The 17894-nt window shown below is 41.2% G+C and overlaps 1 protein-coding gene across 1 annotated transcript in view; it reads right to left on the bottom strand.

Moving 5' to 3' along the window:
- Positions 1–6666: 6666 nt before the first annotated feature.
- The window catches only part of LOC133406302 (glypican-5-like), a 57245-nt gene continuing 46017 nt past the window's right edge, over positions 6667–17894 (bottom strand). The window contains exons 10-11 of the mRNA XM_061683815.1: positions 8812–8921; positions 6667–8574 (exon numbers count right to left, since the gene is read on the bottom strand). Of these exons, the coding sequence (XP_061539799.1) occupies positions 8485–8574; positions 8812–8921 (200 nt within the window). The 3' untranslated portion in view covers positions 6667–8484. The remainder of the gene's footprint in view (positions 8575–8811; positions 8922–17894) is intronic.

Genomic DNA, 17894 nt, shown 5'->3' with positions numbered 1-17894 from the left:
CAATAAACATTGACATAATGGCACTGGAGTGAATTACTGGCTGGGGTCCAGGCCAACACAAACTGGCTCCAACCTGAAAAATCTCATCTTAATTCAGATCCCTATGCAGTCGAAAGTTATTGTAAATGCAAGAGAGGAATAATAATAATAAAGTGTAGCTTTTCAGACACATAGGGAACTCATAAAATATTTTCATTATTTAAAAGAAGCATCTTAAAGTTGTGTAGAAAAGCTTTACGTAAATCTTGAATTATTTAAATTACCTCTCACCATGCATTCAAAATGCATTCATACACTGTCACTGAGATCAGTTTTGTACATGAATGTATAATTTCCATATACAGTAATGACAAACAATGTTTCAAAATCATGTCACGGTCAGTCATTCAATCACCTTTTGTTCTTTTTTTGTTTGACTTCTATATTTTTATTAAGATTTTACTTATTACAGTACGTATTTTGCTCCCATTGGATCATCCCCTCTCAAAGACAAAAACGAATGCTAACTCTCCTATCAATTTATAAGCAAATATCTGCAACTGATGATTTTGTCATCAGACTCGGCTTTACAACAACATCATGCATAAATAAACAATGTAGTCAACTTTAAAGCGGCATAACAACAGAGATGACATAGAAGTTGTAAGGAATTTGAACTATTTCGGGGATGGGCATAATAATAGGAGTGTTTGGGTGAGTTGGGATCATTCAAGACATTCACACAGAAACTGTTGCATTGCCCTTCAGCAAAACATGCCGGATTGCTTCAGTAAATCCTGTATATTTCTCTTACGCGCACGTGGCAGATGATGGACTGTCAAACTCCTTCAACTTGATTTGCCTTCAGGGTTGAAGGACTAAAATGAGCGAGTGTTATGGGTAATTATCACCGGACTTACAAACTGTATCTTCAGCACTCAGGGATAAGAATGATACACAGAGCTGAGCAGTTGGGTGTTGTGTTTTCTTGAATTCTAAAGCTGTTTAATACTGTTGTTGTGTCCTTTTATTTTCTTTTAAAGCCGTAGTTGGCATTTATAACACAGATTTTAATTTGGTCAACTATTTCATTCATTTCATCGCTAATTGATCACATAGTATAATTAAAAATGTTAAATGTATTTTGAATTTCACCTACTTAAAGAGCAAAGTTTGTCAGTGACTTTTCGAGAGGAATCGACCTTGGTCTAGTCTGCAAAAGGGGGTCCTTTTTCTTCTTCTGTTGTTCGTTGATGCTTTGGTGCACATTAATGCCTGCTGAAATGGAGCATGGATTAAGATGTTAATACTTCTTTGGTGTTGTTTAACTACTTTTGTTTTGTTATGTTTAACTACTTTTGTTTTGGTGAATATAGACTATTTGTTTTGTTTAAGTGTTAGTTAACAGCATTTGTTGAAGTGGAAAAACGTATGCAATGTGAAAAACACATTCTGTTACCCCCCTCTAAACAATATTAAACCCCTTTGAAATGAATGCTGATTATAGTATTTATCTATGTTTTATCCATCTATCCATTTCCTATACCGCTTGTCCTCATTAGAGTTGAGGGTGAGCTAGAACCTTTGAATGAACGGGGTGGGTGGGGGAGGGGTACGACTTGGACTGGTCGCCAGTCAATCGCAGGGTACACATAGACAAACAACCATTCATACTCACATTCTATAATCTATCAATCTAATCTATAGTCTTCTGTTAAACTGACTTTCATCTTTTTGAAATGTGAGAGGAAGCCACAGTACCAGGACAAAAGCCACGCAAGGAGGGCCTGAGATTCGAACCTGGGACCTCTTAACTGTGAGACAGGCGTGCTAACCACCCTTCCACACGGACGCCGTATTCTCTCTCTCTCGCCAGCACCCTCCGAAATATGTAATGTAAATCTCCAATTTAGAGATCCATCAAGTAAACGTAAAATGCAATATGCAACTCCAGATGGAAATCAGCTATGTGGAGAACAAGAATAAAAGGTTCCTGTGTGTCGCCAGGATCTAATCCTGACACTATTTAGAGTAATTGGCTTTTCTATACAAGGAGATACAGTGCTTGTACAAAGTAATGTTAGATATTCCATCCATCCATTTTCCATATCGCTTATGCTCAATAGGGTCGCAAGCGTGCTGTAGCCTATCCCAGCTATCTTTGGGCGAGAGGCAGGGTACACCCTGAACTGGTCGCCAGCCAATTGCAGGGCACATATAAACAAACAACCACTGGCACCGACTATACATTTACATACAGCCAATTTAGATTCTTCAATTAGCCTACCATGCGTATTTCGGGGATGTGGGAGGAAACCAGAGTAAAATCCGCACAGGTACAGGGAGAACATGCTACCTCCACACAGGCGAGGCCGCATTTGAACCCTGGTCGTCAGAACTGTGAGACAGATGTGCTAACCAGTCATCCACGGTGCCGCCATGTTAGATATTTTGTTCCTCAATTTACACTAAAATCCTGAGAACTGACATTAAAATGACACTGGGAGGCTTAATTTGCTATGAGCTCTAATTTCATGTGTGATGTGATGTCATGCTGCAGCGCTTATTTTCTGTCCATCTTTTCCTTGTCAATCATTCATGCAATCGTCCTTGTTTCTTGTATACCTTCTTCAACTCTCAGCCCTCCTTCTATCAGCCTTTGTCTTCTCTTATTCAGCAGGATAGTGTTCCCTTGTTCTCTTGCATCAGCTGTTTTCCTCTCAAAGCTTGAACGAAGGCACCGTCGTGAATGAATATAAATATAGGGAAAGGGCATTTGAGATCATAACTGGGTCACATTCGCCTATAAGCTTTGTACAGTTTTACTTAAGTTTTAGTAAGAAAGCCTAACAAGTCACAGTGAGCTTTATGCATTACTTTTAATTAGTTCTGCATTTAATTTAAGTTATGTCTTAATAATATTTTTGAATTGAGTACTGAAACGCGCTGCTTTTCATAAAATTACAAGAAGGGGTGTTGCCTAGGAATCATTCAAATAAATGATTACATTTTGTTGACGATCTTGATAGCGTTTTCATCATTATTCATTATCATTACGGTGGTCCATAAAGAACAGAATGAGTGGAAAGGGCAGCCTTGAGTGGAAAGGGCAGCCTTGGCCAAAGCCCACTGAAAATGAACCCGACTTACTGCTGACAATGCAGACCAAACTCTGACACTCATTGTAGAACAACAGAAATTCCCGTATCAGGGGTCTGGTACCCCATAGTCCCAAAGCACCCTCCATAGGTCTCCCCGAGGGACACGGTCAAACGCCTTCTCCGGGTCTACAAAGCACATTTAGACTGTTGGACGAACTCCCATGCACCCTCAAGGACTGTGGTGAGTGTGAAGAGCTGGTCCACTGCTCCACGGCCAGGATGAAAACCAGGCTGGACCTCCAGAATGTACTTGGAACTCACCCTCTGGCCCCACTTCTTAAAAATGGGATCCACCATCCCCGGTCAGCCAATCCAGAGGCACTGTCCCGGATGTCAACACGGTGTTACAGAGCCATGTCAACCAAGACGGCCTCAAAACATTCAGAGCCCTTAGGGACTCCGAGTAAATCCCATCCACCCCTGGGGCCCTGCCACCGGTTAGGTTTTTAACCACCTCAACCCAAGAGATAGGAGAGCCCACCTCAGGGTCCCTTTACTCTGTTTCCTCATTCAAAGACATATCTGTGGAATTGTGGAGGCGTTCAAAATATTCTCGCCACCGACCCACAGTGTCCCCAGTCAAGGTCAGTAGTGTCCCATCTGCATTATACAGTCTTGATGTTGAAATGCTTCCCCTTTCCCCTTCCTCAGCCGCCAGATGGTGGACCAGAACTCCTCTCACGCGTTATATTATATTGATTATATATATATTGAGTTATATTGCCTTATGAAGTCAACGAAATCGATCATTGAACTGTGTCTTAAGGTGCCCTGGAATCAAGTGGATGTATTGACACTGATATGCTTGAACAAGGTGTTTGTTATGGACAATTCATAACAAACACAGTCCAATAAGAGAGTTTCACTTGGGTTCAGGTCGGGGTGTGGCATTCCTCCCAATTATGCCCGTCCCGGCCTTTCTGTCATTTCCTACATGAGCAATAGAGAACCAGTAGAATGAGGAAGTGCTCTCCTCCAATGACGCCAATTAGTGTAGGTACTTTGAGCAGTCATTTGGAGCATGGGCACAAACAACAGTCTCTCCACCCGAATACAGAGGAACTGACTCAGCTTCCTGTGCCAGCCTGGCAATCTTTGCCAGCCTCCTGACTATGCCAATCCATTCACACTACTCTTTCAAATGACCAAAAGTGAAAGACCTGGGTTCGGATTCCCTTTTGTGGTATTCAGTATATAAAGTATGTAAGGTTGTCAGCTTAAACTCTCTTAAGCGTAATAATTTAAAATGTAAATGTTCCAATGGTGGAGGCACGGTGGAGGACTGCCTCACAGTTCTGAGGACCGGGGTTCAAATCCCGGCTCCGCCTGTGTGGAGTTTGCATGTTCTCCCCGTGCCTGCGTGGGTTTTCTCCGGGTACTCCGGTTTCCTCCCACATTCCAAAAACATGCAGGTTGGTTAATTGAAGATTTTAAATCGCCCGTAGGTGTGAATGTGAGTGTCAATGGTTGTTTCTTTATATGTGCCCTGCAATTGGCTGGCGACCAGTTCAGGGTGTACCCCGCCTCTTGCCCTGGGATAGCTGGGATAGGCTCAAGCACGCCCGCAACCCTAGTGAGGATAAGCGGAATGGAAGATGAATGAATGTTCCAATGGTAAAACAAAGAAAACAAATATATAAAAACATATGTTTTAGCTGTTAGCATTTCCACATGTATTTTCATGTGAATAATGTTTTAATACTGATAATAATTTGCTTGATGATGCGCTACAAACTAAACTACACCAGGTATGAGCTATGGTATTAGTGTCACCTGAGTTTAGATTTTTTGGAGAGGAGGTAAAAAGATTGGGTGGATCCTTGCCCAGGAAGGCAGGCAATGCAAGACAGGAATGCAGGGGAATCCAAAATGAAAATGCAATTGTACTACAGGTAAAGCAAGAGGTACTAGACAAAAGGGATAGAAAAAAAAATGATAATCAACATATCCCAAAAACAAATACCGTGTTAGACTCACCACCACAGACGACAAGCGACATGACATGAGTCATACAACAATAAACAAAAACAGAGGGTAGGACACGAAAGAAGCCCGGGCGCGCTTCTTGCTCGGAGTGGACGTGCACCGCCCATTTCCTTCCCAGCGGAGCTTGCACGTGAGCTCCCCAGTCACCCAAAAGGATAGCTCGGGGCGCTGGCAGGGTGCCCTGCAGCGGGGAGACGTCTGATGTGTCCTCACCACCTCGTGGCACAGGTGGGGCTTCCAGTCTTCGGCAAGGTGAGGTGAGAGATGAGACCAGTTTCCAGCTTTGCATTGTCACGTGCACATCAAATTTGCAGAAATACAATCACTAATGTTGCACTGTTGTAATGATAGACACTGGGAGCGTTTATGCAAAGTTCTTAAAATATCATGCAACATTCAAATTCGGTGCAGATTGTGATTAGTTCTCCCGGAGTTGTAGCTATCTACCGCCTGTGGGTCTTGCTCGTGTCACATCCATTGTCCCAGAGGTCTTAACGAGTTGCATTTCAAAAGGACAAATGGCCTTTTGAACCTTTATCGTGGCATGCGTGACCAGCAGATTTTCAAGCTTTTTGGGTCGGTATCTTGGGCCCTGCACACAGGGGGTCTTCTGATGGTACTCTGGGGTAGCTGCTAATTGATTTAAAGTCCGGGTGAGGAGTCAGGATTCCTAGTCTCCGCTTTGATGACTTCCTTCGGACTGGCTGGTAATTCATTTAGCGTCCGTGTGATATAAACCAGGCATGCCCGTAGCCGTCTGTCTTGGCGGGGGAGCAGAGACAGGGATGCCGCCCCAGTCCGAGGTTGGGGGTTATGGTGCCATCAGACGAGAGCATGTCCGTTACAGAGCGAACTAATATGACTGGCTGGAAACAATAAACTGACTGGTAAACTGACAAAACACAATCCAAAAGAAAATCCAAAAGGTCAACAAAATATGACACAGTTTTTTGTTTGTTTTAGTTATGTACGTTTTTCTATAGAAAGGAATCATCAAGTGAAGCTTTATCAGTTTTAAGATTTTTCTTGTCAGTTTGTGTCAAATATGTAGTATGACAAAATGCAATTGTTTCTCTAAAAAAGTTTATTAATGTAGAATATTACATTGGCACAAGAAGCAATGTATTTTTGCATTGTGGAAAGACTGGTCATTTCAATACCTGTAGTTGGTGTTTGGTTATATTTATATGCACGTTCAGAAGTCCTTTGTATTTTACATCACCTGCCTTACATGTCTTACCATACAGTGGCAGCCGCATCAAAAACCAACAAACAATCAAACATCCATCCATCCATTCATTTTCTGTACACCTGCTTTTCCTCACTAGGGCCGCGGGCGTGCTGGAGCCTTTCCCAGCTATCATCGGGCGAGAGGCGGGGTACACCCTGAACTGGTCGCCAGCCAATCGCAGGGCACATATAAACAAACAAGCATTCGCACTCACATTCACACCTACGAGCAATTTAGTGTCTTCAATTAACCTACCCTGCATGTTTTTGGGATGCGGGAGGAAACCGGAGTACCCGGAGAAAACCCACGCAGGCACGGGGAGAACATGCAAACTCCACACAGACGAGGCCGGGATCCGAACCCCGGTCCTCAGAAATGTGAGGCAGATGTGCTAACCAGTTGTTCACTGTGCCTCCATCAATCAAACAAACAAATCAATTTAAGTTGAATTTAACATGCTGTGTTGTGTCCAGGTATTTTATGATAATGGTAATGGTATTTTAGTCATGGAGTCACCTGTTAAAAGATGTGTGGCTTGAACATGAAATATAATATGGGCAAACAGTTTCAATCACCTAATTTGTGAACATCAAATGAAATGTGGGCTAATTAATTCAGAGCCAGACATTTATTATTTTTGATAGTATTGGCAGGTTGACTTTCAGGAGCAGAAATGATTCTACATGCATCTCTGGTAAATCATTGATAGTCATGTTAGTACTCCCAGTACGATAATACATGCAGAACAGTGTGATACCTTTAAGAAGAAAGTCAGTCACCCACTGACAGATATGCAAAGTGTCCTTCTGTTGGTTAACTTGCAAGTCTTTTGAATATATTCATCAGCATTCCACTTGTGCTGTGCACAGTTTGGGAACGCAACAAAGACCCAGAAGGCTGGAATAATCCTAATTAATGTGAATTACATTCAATTTATATTACCATATATAGATTCAGTGTGACTTCAATTATGCTCCATTGTATTCTGGAAAACTAGGACAAGCTGATAAAGTTCACCAAATTTGAGGAAAAGCCTTTTTATGTTGGCTGAGTCTGACAAATACCTCTCCCTGGTGTTTTATTAATTCATTTTGGAAACCAGCCAGCCATTGAAATAAAAGAAAACATGACTGTAATGCAGACAAATTTGTCAGACAGATGGCTGTGTTTTACCCTGAATAGCTACCTGTCCTAATTATTTAATGTCCTTTCTTCTACGGAGTGCATGTTATTCTTCAGTATGCATATGTTTAACGTTTTGATGAAGAGGGATGTTGTGTTGTCATCCCGATATAAAGTACAGTAGGTTCATATAAAACTGAGAAGAAAATAGTCATTGAGTTCTATGACAAGAAAAGTAAAACTTCTTCTGAGAGACAACTGAGAGACTTCACTACTAATAAGCCATTTGTTGGAGGAGGTACAATTTTGTGCGTTAATTTAAGTAAAAGGCGTATGCATCCCACATTTTAGAAGCATACAAGCATTTATCATGCTTGTAAAGAAAATGGTAGTTGGAATTGCGTGGACAGACTTATGCTTAAATTATTTGACATAAGTACAAGTATAAAAGCACTGTGAATGGCGGTTTTCCCTATTTTGAAAACATGTTCCACACCTTTTCGTAGCAATGTCTGGGTCTCTGTCTTCTTTTGCATTAATTAATCAATCATCACTGTCGTGTTAATAGTGACTATGCTACTATGACTACTAACTATAGCTGTCTTGTCAGTGGATGATAAAAAAAATGCAATTAATATCTACAAATCAGTCTGCTGTCTTCTATATTAAGCACTATTTATACAAAAATCCATCTACATAAATTCTTTATATAAATATATAATATATAGATTTGTATTTACACCTCTTGAAAAAAAGTAGTGCTGTGCCATCTATGCTATGAAAGTTAAATACAAGTGAGCACACATGAGGTCAGTGCAGGTAATATAAAATGCTCACGCTCACTCAGTCGTCCATCTTCCATCATCATCATCAATCATCGTTGTTGTCCACAAAGTAACAGTGAGTGGCCGAACTGTGCTCAAAGTTATTTTAAACACTAAACAACCACACATAGAAAGTGGCTGTTTCTCAGTCCCTGAAGCTGTCACTCAGATGTCAACGGGGTTACCATGGTGACAGCAGCAACGGGACAGTCACCAGGCTCAAATGTAGTAGTTCAACAGTTAGCATGCTGGCTGAACCGGTAACAGGCACCTGATGGAGGAGATATAATGTGGAGAGAAAGGAAGGGAATAATGGATGAATGCCATGAATATATATGTACACATGAGATACTATATTCACTGCTTAACCAGCCTACCAAATTTATGTGAAAAGGATAAAGGACCCAATTTTAAAGCGCCCAATGTGACTGAATGTAGCTGAAGTCCAGGGTCAAAATCCATAATTGCATTTTCCCCAATTATGATGAGGATGCGAGGGATGGCCTACCAGTGGGGGAGAGTTGAGATGAGGAGGAATGCGGTGATGAGGAGGACGAAGAGGCGCTCTGTCCTTCATCACTGGACTGTGACCACTGGATAAATCATCGGTGTCAATACCTAAGCACATAAATAGCCAAGGAGAACATGATTATTTGTCTGTTTAAGTAGCTTCTTAGCTGCACTTTTGTTTGTTTACTCACACCACACAGCGATAAAGAAAACAACTGAGCATAAGCATTTAAGGTCAGACATACAACAAAGTCTACGACTCAGCTGACAACACAGCAACATAAGCGGATCCAAACCAGCCCTCGTCAGCTGATTACAGTAATTTCCTCTTAAGTACACTATTCCATTGGGTCAGCTCTGAAGGAGAGCAATACAAGAGTTGTACTATATATAAAAATGCCTGTTCCAGTAGTCAGTTTTGGCTTACGGTGTGGGTGATGTATTAATTTAATAAAAATGTTATTATTGTGGCTATTCTTTGCAATGGTGTGGTGTGTAAAATCAAAAGATGAGTGGGCTTCGGTAATGTAGTGGTTGACATAGCCTACACTCACAGTGCGGCCATTTTTTTTCCCTATCCTAAAAAAAATGACAAGAGATAAACATTTTAAAGGTATTTTGATTAAATTGTTTTCACACAGTGCGGCACGGTGGATGACTTGTTAGAGCGTCTGCCTCAAAGTTCTGAGGACCGGGGTTCAATCCCCGACCCCGCCTGTGTGGAGTTTGCATGTTCTCCCCGGGCCTGCGTGGGTATTTTCCGGGCACTCTGGTTTTCTCACACATCCCAAAAACATGCATGGTAGGTTCATTGAAGACTCTAAATTGACCATAGGTGTGAATGTGAGTGTGAATGGTTGTGTGTTATGTGTGCCCTGCGATTGGCTGGCAACCATTTCAGAGTGTACCCCTCCTCCTGCCCGATGATAGCAGGGATAGGCTCCAGCGCTCCCGAGACTCTTGTGAAGTTAAGCGGCTCAGACAATAGATGGATGGATTATATCACGCAATTAAAAACAGATCTCTTTTACATATATAAACCCATCCATCCATCCATTCTCAACACTGCTTATCCTGGTTAGGGTCACGGGGCACTGGAGCCTATCCCAGCTGACTTCGAGCGAACGGCGGGCTACACCGTGAACTGGTCGCCAGTCAGTCGCAGGGCACATATAGACACGGACAACCTTTCGGACTCACATTCACACAGTCACTGCGTGGGAACTGAACCCACGCTACCTGCACCAAAGTCAGGCGAGTGTACCACTACACCATGAGTGACCTACGAGAAACCCATTTGTCAAAATCTGAAGGAAATTACCTTTCCGATTTGAATTTCAGACCTTTTCAGCTAGCTATAACAGCAGACAAAGAGGAGTCTCAAAACTTGCTTCTACTAAAAACTGAGCAAAGGGTCTGAATACTTATGGCTGTGTGATATTTCAGTTTTTCTTTTTTAATAAATCTGCAAAAATTTCAACACTTCCGCTTCTTTTTCTAACAATATGGGGTGCTGTGTGTACATTAATGTGGGAAAAAATGAACTTAAATGATTTTAGCAAATGGCTGCAATGTAAAAAAGAGTTAAAATTTTCAGGGGGTCTGAACACTTTCCATAGCCACTGTACGTATGTGGGTAGGAAACATAAATAAGATATTGTGATAGGATATTTATTTATTGAGGTACCGCCTTTGCACTCTTAACATATTATATTTGCGGCTACTGCCTCTCCATTATCGTTACTAGATGACAGCCCAAACAAATAAATCTGCAGCACAGTATAGTTTTGCTGCTGTCTAGTTACATGTCATTATATGATTATATGTCTATTATACAGTACAGACAGCACCATTTGCATTCTGGGGTGGAACATTTCCATAAATTCTTGTGTCATCATTTTTATTCAGAACCACCCTCGATTAATGGGAACTTTTAGTATTGATTGACACATCACGTTGTCTGTGTGAGTTTAGTGTAACCCTATTCACAAATTAAATAAATTAACTAACAGATAAATATAATACACCTAACCTAGGCACTTGCTGGAGGTAGTGATAACGCATTATACTGTATATTATTTATTACATTACAACACTTTTAAATCAGGGTTAATCATACTTGAGATAGATATAAAGTAATTTTATTCTTGATCCCTTATGTAACAACTAATCACATCAAAAAACATTAGTTTCAAGTTAGACATGCAACAGTGTAATTCTAATTAGTCATGAATTATCTTTTTGTATTTGCTCCAAAGCAGGTGATAACATTGAATCTCTTCTGATATGCCCTTGCGCCGGCTTACATCTTAGCAACAAGCTTGTATAACCCACATGGAGCAGACAAAAATGACCTTAGATGAGTGATGAACACTGTCACAGGCCATGCACATGATGTAGTAAAGACCTTCGCAACATGAGTAATGAGAGAGGAGGAAGTTCTACATTGATAAAATAACAATTTACACTACGGAGTATATTATATTTGTAGCCTGCAGCCTCCAGGTCACTGTTAGTTCAGGCCAGCCAAAAGTTTCTGCCTCACATATTAGTTAACACCTCCATTCTGGTGCAGCTGGCATCCCCAGAGGAGCTGGCATGAAGGTTCAAATGAAGGACAGCAGTACTTGCTACAAACTTTATACTGGTTAAGGAGGACAGATGGTGGGAACAAGAAAACACCAATGCGGCAACTTCACACACACACATACACATTTTAAAGCTTTAAGAAATAGGCTTTCTTGCTGAAAGAGTAACTAAGTAATAAAGTGAATGTGAGTCTGAATGGTTGTCTGTCTCTGTATGTGCCCTGCAACTGACTGGCAACAAGTTGAGGGTTTAGTCTGCCTTTCCCCCAAGTCTCAGTGCACTTTACATATGGAGCAGCTCTCCAACCACACTCCTCACGTATTAAAAGACCAACTGAGCAAGCACCAAGCGACGGAGGCAAGGAAATATTCCATCGTGGGAAGAAACCTCGAGCAGACCTGCAACTCAGTGTGGGGTGACCATCTGCCATGACCACTTGCGTTAGCAGTGTTGTACCTGAAAGAGTTCAATGAAAGAAAGGTCATTGAACTAGCTCATATTTTGGGCAAACGTGAACTGAACTTAGTTCATTTCTCCCTGATGAAGTTATTAAGAACGCGCTCATTCTGGTGTCTGTGAGAACGGAGAGTTTGTTTTCATTCAAGAGTGACAGGTTTTGTTAGGGACTTCTAGGACAAAACCCGGCTGAACACACCATATACGAGCCTTCATATGCCGGGGTAAACCATTCATTGCGGCCGCGGCTGCCATTCATATTTACATAGCAACTGCGCGAGTGCACGAGGTGCGTTCAGGGACACTGCGTAAATGGGAGGGAATGTGTTCTTTGGTACATAATTGTAAAAATCGATCACTTGGAATGCTTTAGTTAAAGCACTGTACTATTAGACTTTCATAATATGACATTTATTTTGTTTATTATTATAATATAGATAGATACAATGTTTGTTAATATAGTCAGCCAGAGCTGCGAGAAATGCAGTTATCAATGTCCTTTCACCATCCATGTCCTTTCATGTCCTGTGTTGCATGATTTTGTTTGCGCATATAGGACAAAAGTCCTGTTTTTGTTTTATTTCCTCATTGCAGTGGGCGTTTTTGTGTCTGACAACAGGTAATATGCATTAATACAGGTTCTGTAAACTACTACATTTCCTTTCGAAAATTTGTACACTCAAAAATGTCGTGCACAACACAACCACAGCTGCAACCAATGCTGCTGGAATAACCAATGGAATATTGCTGGAATAACCAATGGAATATTGCTGGTCTGGAAAATGCTGCAGATAAAATAACATTTTCAAAATGTTATGTACAAGGTATATCAGAAAAGATCCAGGACTGGTGTGAGAAAAGATATATTTCAAACCCAAGCTACAAACTACAAGTTTTCCCTTTTAATGGTGGCCAGACGTTCAACTTGCACATCTAAAAAGAGATCCTGCGGCATTAGCTTTGTTCAGTGCCTCAGAAGAGGCGAGAATTGTGGCGGGACAACTCGTGGCTGCTTCACCATGACAACGCGCCTGCTCACAATGCTTCTGACAGTTGCTGGACGAGAAGAACATTGCCATGCCAGAGCAACCTCAATACTCAACCGACCTGGCTTTGGGTGATGTTTTTTCCTCTTTCCCAAGCTCAAGTGGCTCGCCAAGGTGAACCATTTTGACGACGCGGACGACATCAAGATGGCCATGAAGCCGAATCCTGGAAGAATCCTTCCAGGAGGAGCAGAGAAGGCTGGGAAAGTGTGTTAGACTCCAGTGGGTTACTTCGAAGGGGAAAACTTGTTGTTTGGATTTGAAGTAGAACTTCTGTGACAACTGTCCTGGAAATTATCTGACACAGCTCAAACATGAAGATTTACAATTAGGCATTGATCCAAATAAGGATTTTGCACAGAGTGCTACTGTCTACTGAATGTCACTGTAGTTTATGGATTGAAAATGAAAACTGATAGCTGCGGTGTCTGTAAGTGTGTGCAGGAGTGAGTGCAAATGCCAGATATCGAATGAATGTGGTGTTTTGTACAATACTGTCATGAGGCCCATATATAGCCACATTTTGCTGTCTCAATTCATACATTAGGCATTCTCTTGCTATGTCTAAAACACACACATCCACAATGCTCACAAACACACACTTAACAGCTGACCTTGAAAGGTGTCTGGATAGAATAGCATATGGTTTTGTGAGGGTGTGTGTGTGTGCCTGCGTGCGTGCATGTGTGTACGTGCAGGCTTGTGCATTGTGTGTTGTTTTGTAAATGTATCCCAACCATTTCTAGCTGAATCGGTAATGAGCATTTCATTACTTCAGCCTCAGATCCCCTGAGAGGAAGTACACACACACACACACACGCACACACACACACACACACACACACGCATGCACACACACACACATAAAGAGAGCAGGAGGTAGCTACAGATGATAGCCCATTTTACCTACTTGAGTAGTGGTCAGAATCAAAGGATTTTAAAAGGGCAACATGAGAAAGCGGTAGAGAAAGAAGGAAAGAAAACGAAAGAGAAAACAGAAATGTAAGAACGTTGAGTAACTCTACCACTTCACTACTTGGACTTTGGACTGGACTTGGACATGAATTGGCCTCTGAATTTCAATTTCTGGTTGATATATTGTTGTTGTGACATGTTCTGTGTTGTTGTTCATCAAACAGAAATTCATTCAAGCTAACCAACATGTGCCACTAGAAATCTAAAACCTATTAGATCAACCCAAATTAGGCTACTGAAATTTAAGGCTAAATTCGATTTTGATGGAGTCTTGGGCGGCACGGTGGACGACTGGTTAGCGCGTCTGCCTCACAGTTCTGAGGACCGGGGTTCAATCCCCGGCCCCGCCAGTGTGGAGTTTGCATGTTCTCCCCGTTCCTGCGTGGGTTTTCTCCGGGCACTCCGGTTTCCTCCCACATCCCAAAAACATGCATGGTAGGTTAATTGATGACTCTAAATTGCCCGTAGGCATAACTGTGAGTGCGAATGGTGGTTAGTTTCTATGTGCCCTGCGATTGGCTGGCAACCAGTTCAGGGTGTACCCCGCCTCCTCCCCGATGATAGCTGGGATAGGCTCCAGCACGCCCGCGAACCTAGTGAGGAGAAGCGGCTCAGAAAATGGATGGATGGATGGAACATCATACCATTCTGACACAGTGTAACCAGCTCTTAATTATTCTTAACAAAGAAGAGAACATGAAACATGAATTCATGGTGACAACCAACATTATGGGCCCAATTTTTATGAACAGTGGAAACGCGGTGCCATGGACGGTAATACCGGTGTTGGTCATTTCGTGGATTTCCTTTAAATGTCTGTGACGCAATCAAATTCGCCAAATTCAGGTTAGTCCAGTGGTCTACCTTGCACCGGCATCTAGAAGTGGTCTGAGCAGGCATGACATTTTATTAGCTTTCTCCCACCAAATTGGCACTCTGCCAGCGCATCTCCAAGGATACTTTTATTTTTCTTGCAATGTGACTTGATTATTAGTGTAAAAAAAATTTTGAGGAATATGTTCATCCCATTCCAGTGGTAGTGTAACAAAGAATCTCTGTTAACCAAACAACAAATTGCGGGCACAGCCCGACCAGAAGGATGCCAAGAAGCGGTATAGGGTTAAACAACTATAAAGGGTACCAACACCCTTTATAGTTGTTGTCAATGGAAATACAATGAATTACCTAACATAGTCGACCAAACATAACTGTATTCATGGAAATAGGGTGGAAATTGAATATCCAGTAGAGCGCGCTTCAGTTTACAGTGGATCACTGTTTTCACTGTTTTTTCCATTGTCCAGCTACACATTTAAATCCCAAAGCCCTTTACTTAAGTTATACAATTTGGGAAACAAAACCAGTTTTTTTGGAGCCATATATTAAAAATATGGCTCCAAAATATATCACAAAAACCATAGCAAGGCCGCTGTCACACAAGACGTCAAATCCAAGTGTTTTCGAAATTTAAGGTTGCACTGTACCTGTACTTCAAATACTAATGGAAAATTAAAAATATGTAATGTTCCTATCCAAAAACCCTGTTCATCGGTTGTTCTCCTGAAGAACATCAAAAAATCTACTGTATATTTGTAGTTCTTTGGTGAAAATAAATAGATCACCAATGGCAGTGACAGCTGTCGCACTGAAACCAAAAGGTTTTTATTTATATAAACAAATGTTGATTTCTACCTCCTCACGTTCTAATTCACATTCAGAGGATCTATACATTGCATCCCCATTTCTGTAGAGCAATTTAACTGCAAGGCAACGCACTTTATTGCTACTGCTCATCTTCAGAAGACTGTAACACTTTTAATGTTTTGAGTTACAATACTGAAACACATTCAGGTCACGCTCCTCAAGGTTAATCACACCCTACAGTGGAATCATTGTGGAGGCTGGTTGGCTGAAGCTGTGCATCGACACGCACTAGCAAGGATGTTGTCAGATGTGGATAGAAACACTCATCCCAATGGATGATAACGTACATGTGTGAAACAGACCTCTTTTAAAATGTCAGGTTTAAAATCTCCTTACCAGTTGATATCTGTTTACATTTGGATGAGGAAATACACTCAGGTGTTAAGGCATTCAAGCAGGCATATACAATAATAAGAAGGTACGCTAGGAAAAAAGTTAAACAGGCATCAATGCATTTTTTATACTGCTTATGCCTATTTGTGTCTGGCAAGGTCACACCACTATATTAACTGACTGTAATTTGAGGGCTTGATGATTAATGCTGCCACCACGAGAAGTTAGTTCAGCCCGCGCCTGTTTTGAACCAGAGTGTGACAAGTGGACATTAAGTGTACCGTAATTATAAGATACCTGGCAAGTGTTTTAAATTATCCACCCCCCCCCCATCCATTTTCTGAGCCGCATCTCCTCACTAGGGTCGTGGGCGTGCTGGAGCCTATCCCAGCTAACATCGGGCAGGAGGCGGGGTACACCCTGAACTGGTTGCCAGCCAATTGCATGTTTTAAATTGTGAACAAAAAAATGCATATGTCTCATTTAAACAACCAGTGTAAAAACCAACATAGCATAAATGAAGAAACATATTGTGAACTCTTGCCCACATTCACTTTAAACGTTACCCAGTTTTGTGTTGCAACATGATAATTCATATGCTGTATTTTTTCTGTCCACATAGTGTAAGTCCAATATCCTTTTCTCCTGTACTGCGGGACTCTATTGACACCGGAGGGAAATATCTGGCACTGCTCCATTACATTCAGAACCCTGTCAATAACGGCTTCTGTTGGAGCAGCAATACACAGATTTTCTTTAAAAAAACATTTGGTTCATGTTTTTGTGAAACCTTTGTCTCCAGATGTTTTATTATTTACGTGCATTCATTTAACTGTTCGATTTACCTGTCCATTTTTATTATTATCAATACATCAGTTGTTTCGTGCATATACAGTAGTTGCATTGTTTGACTTTGAAAATTAGTCAGAGAGAAATGAGAGGAAATTGCGACCATATATATGTGACATAATTCTTTGCTCAATAAGCGTACAGATATTATTCTGAGCATGTTTTCAGCCTCAATATTACAGAGTGTATGGATTGGACAAAAAGCCATTTTTATTTTAGCGCTGATCCATCTGAACCAAAGGCTCGCTCTGGGAACTTTTATAGTCACTCGAGGAGATTAGAGCTCCCTATATTTTATTGTTATTTCTGGGGCCATTTAAAAAGACATAAATGCTTACTAATGTAGATCAAACTTAGCGCAGGAAAATACTGGCATTTCCCTTGAAATAGATCCTTTAGGTTTTGTAAAGCTTGAGCCATGGACCTGAACTGTAGATCAGTGCTTGATAACAGAGGGAAGATGCACTTAGTATGACAATAAATAGAAAACTCTTCTGCAAGGTATTCTTGCGCATGTCTTATGAGGGGCACTTCAACCATATGAGTCTAAAAAAATTAATTGAATTACTTTTCAGATATGGCACAAAATCAATCTTCCTTTCTTTTTCTCCTATCTTTAGTTCTTTACTCGTGATCATCAGACAGATACCGACGAAAGTGAAGACCAGCTGGTAACCATGGTTACAATGATTCAAACCTTTGTACACACACAAACCTCTTTTGAATTTTAAAGACACAGAATCGTTGGGACATATGATATGTAATATATAGGATGAGCCAGTACATTGAGAAAAAAATAAGAAAAATCACTTTCCAGAATAAAACGTCATAAATGACTGTAATGTGAGTCAGTGATGTTACATTTGAAACAACAAAATAATAGTTTGTGGCTCCACAGAGAACATTAGAGAGGAGAGAAGAAGGTGTGATTACATTTACATTATTGACTTATAGAACACGTCTGGGGAAGCAGAAGGATTGAGGAGCGCATCGTTCTGGCCTGAGTAGGAAAAAAATCAATCGGTTTAATCTCTGTGAATTCCTGAGGTGAGGGAAATGAGGAATGACAAAACGAAGATGGAAAGCTAGTGAAAGCTTCACCTCTCATACACATAACTGCTGCTCTGTA

The sequence above is a fragment of the Phycodurus eques genome, chromosome 8 (assembly GCF_024500275.1).
Source record: "Phycodurus eques isolate BA_2022a chromosome 8, UOR_Pequ_1.1, whole genome shotgun sequence".
NCBI lineage: Eukaryota > Metazoa > Chordata > Actinopteri > Syngnathiformes > Syngnathidae > Phycodurus > Phycodurus eques.
The sequence above is the reverse complement of the archived record's forward strand: the minus strand, read 5'-3'. Positions and strand labels throughout refer to the sequence as shown.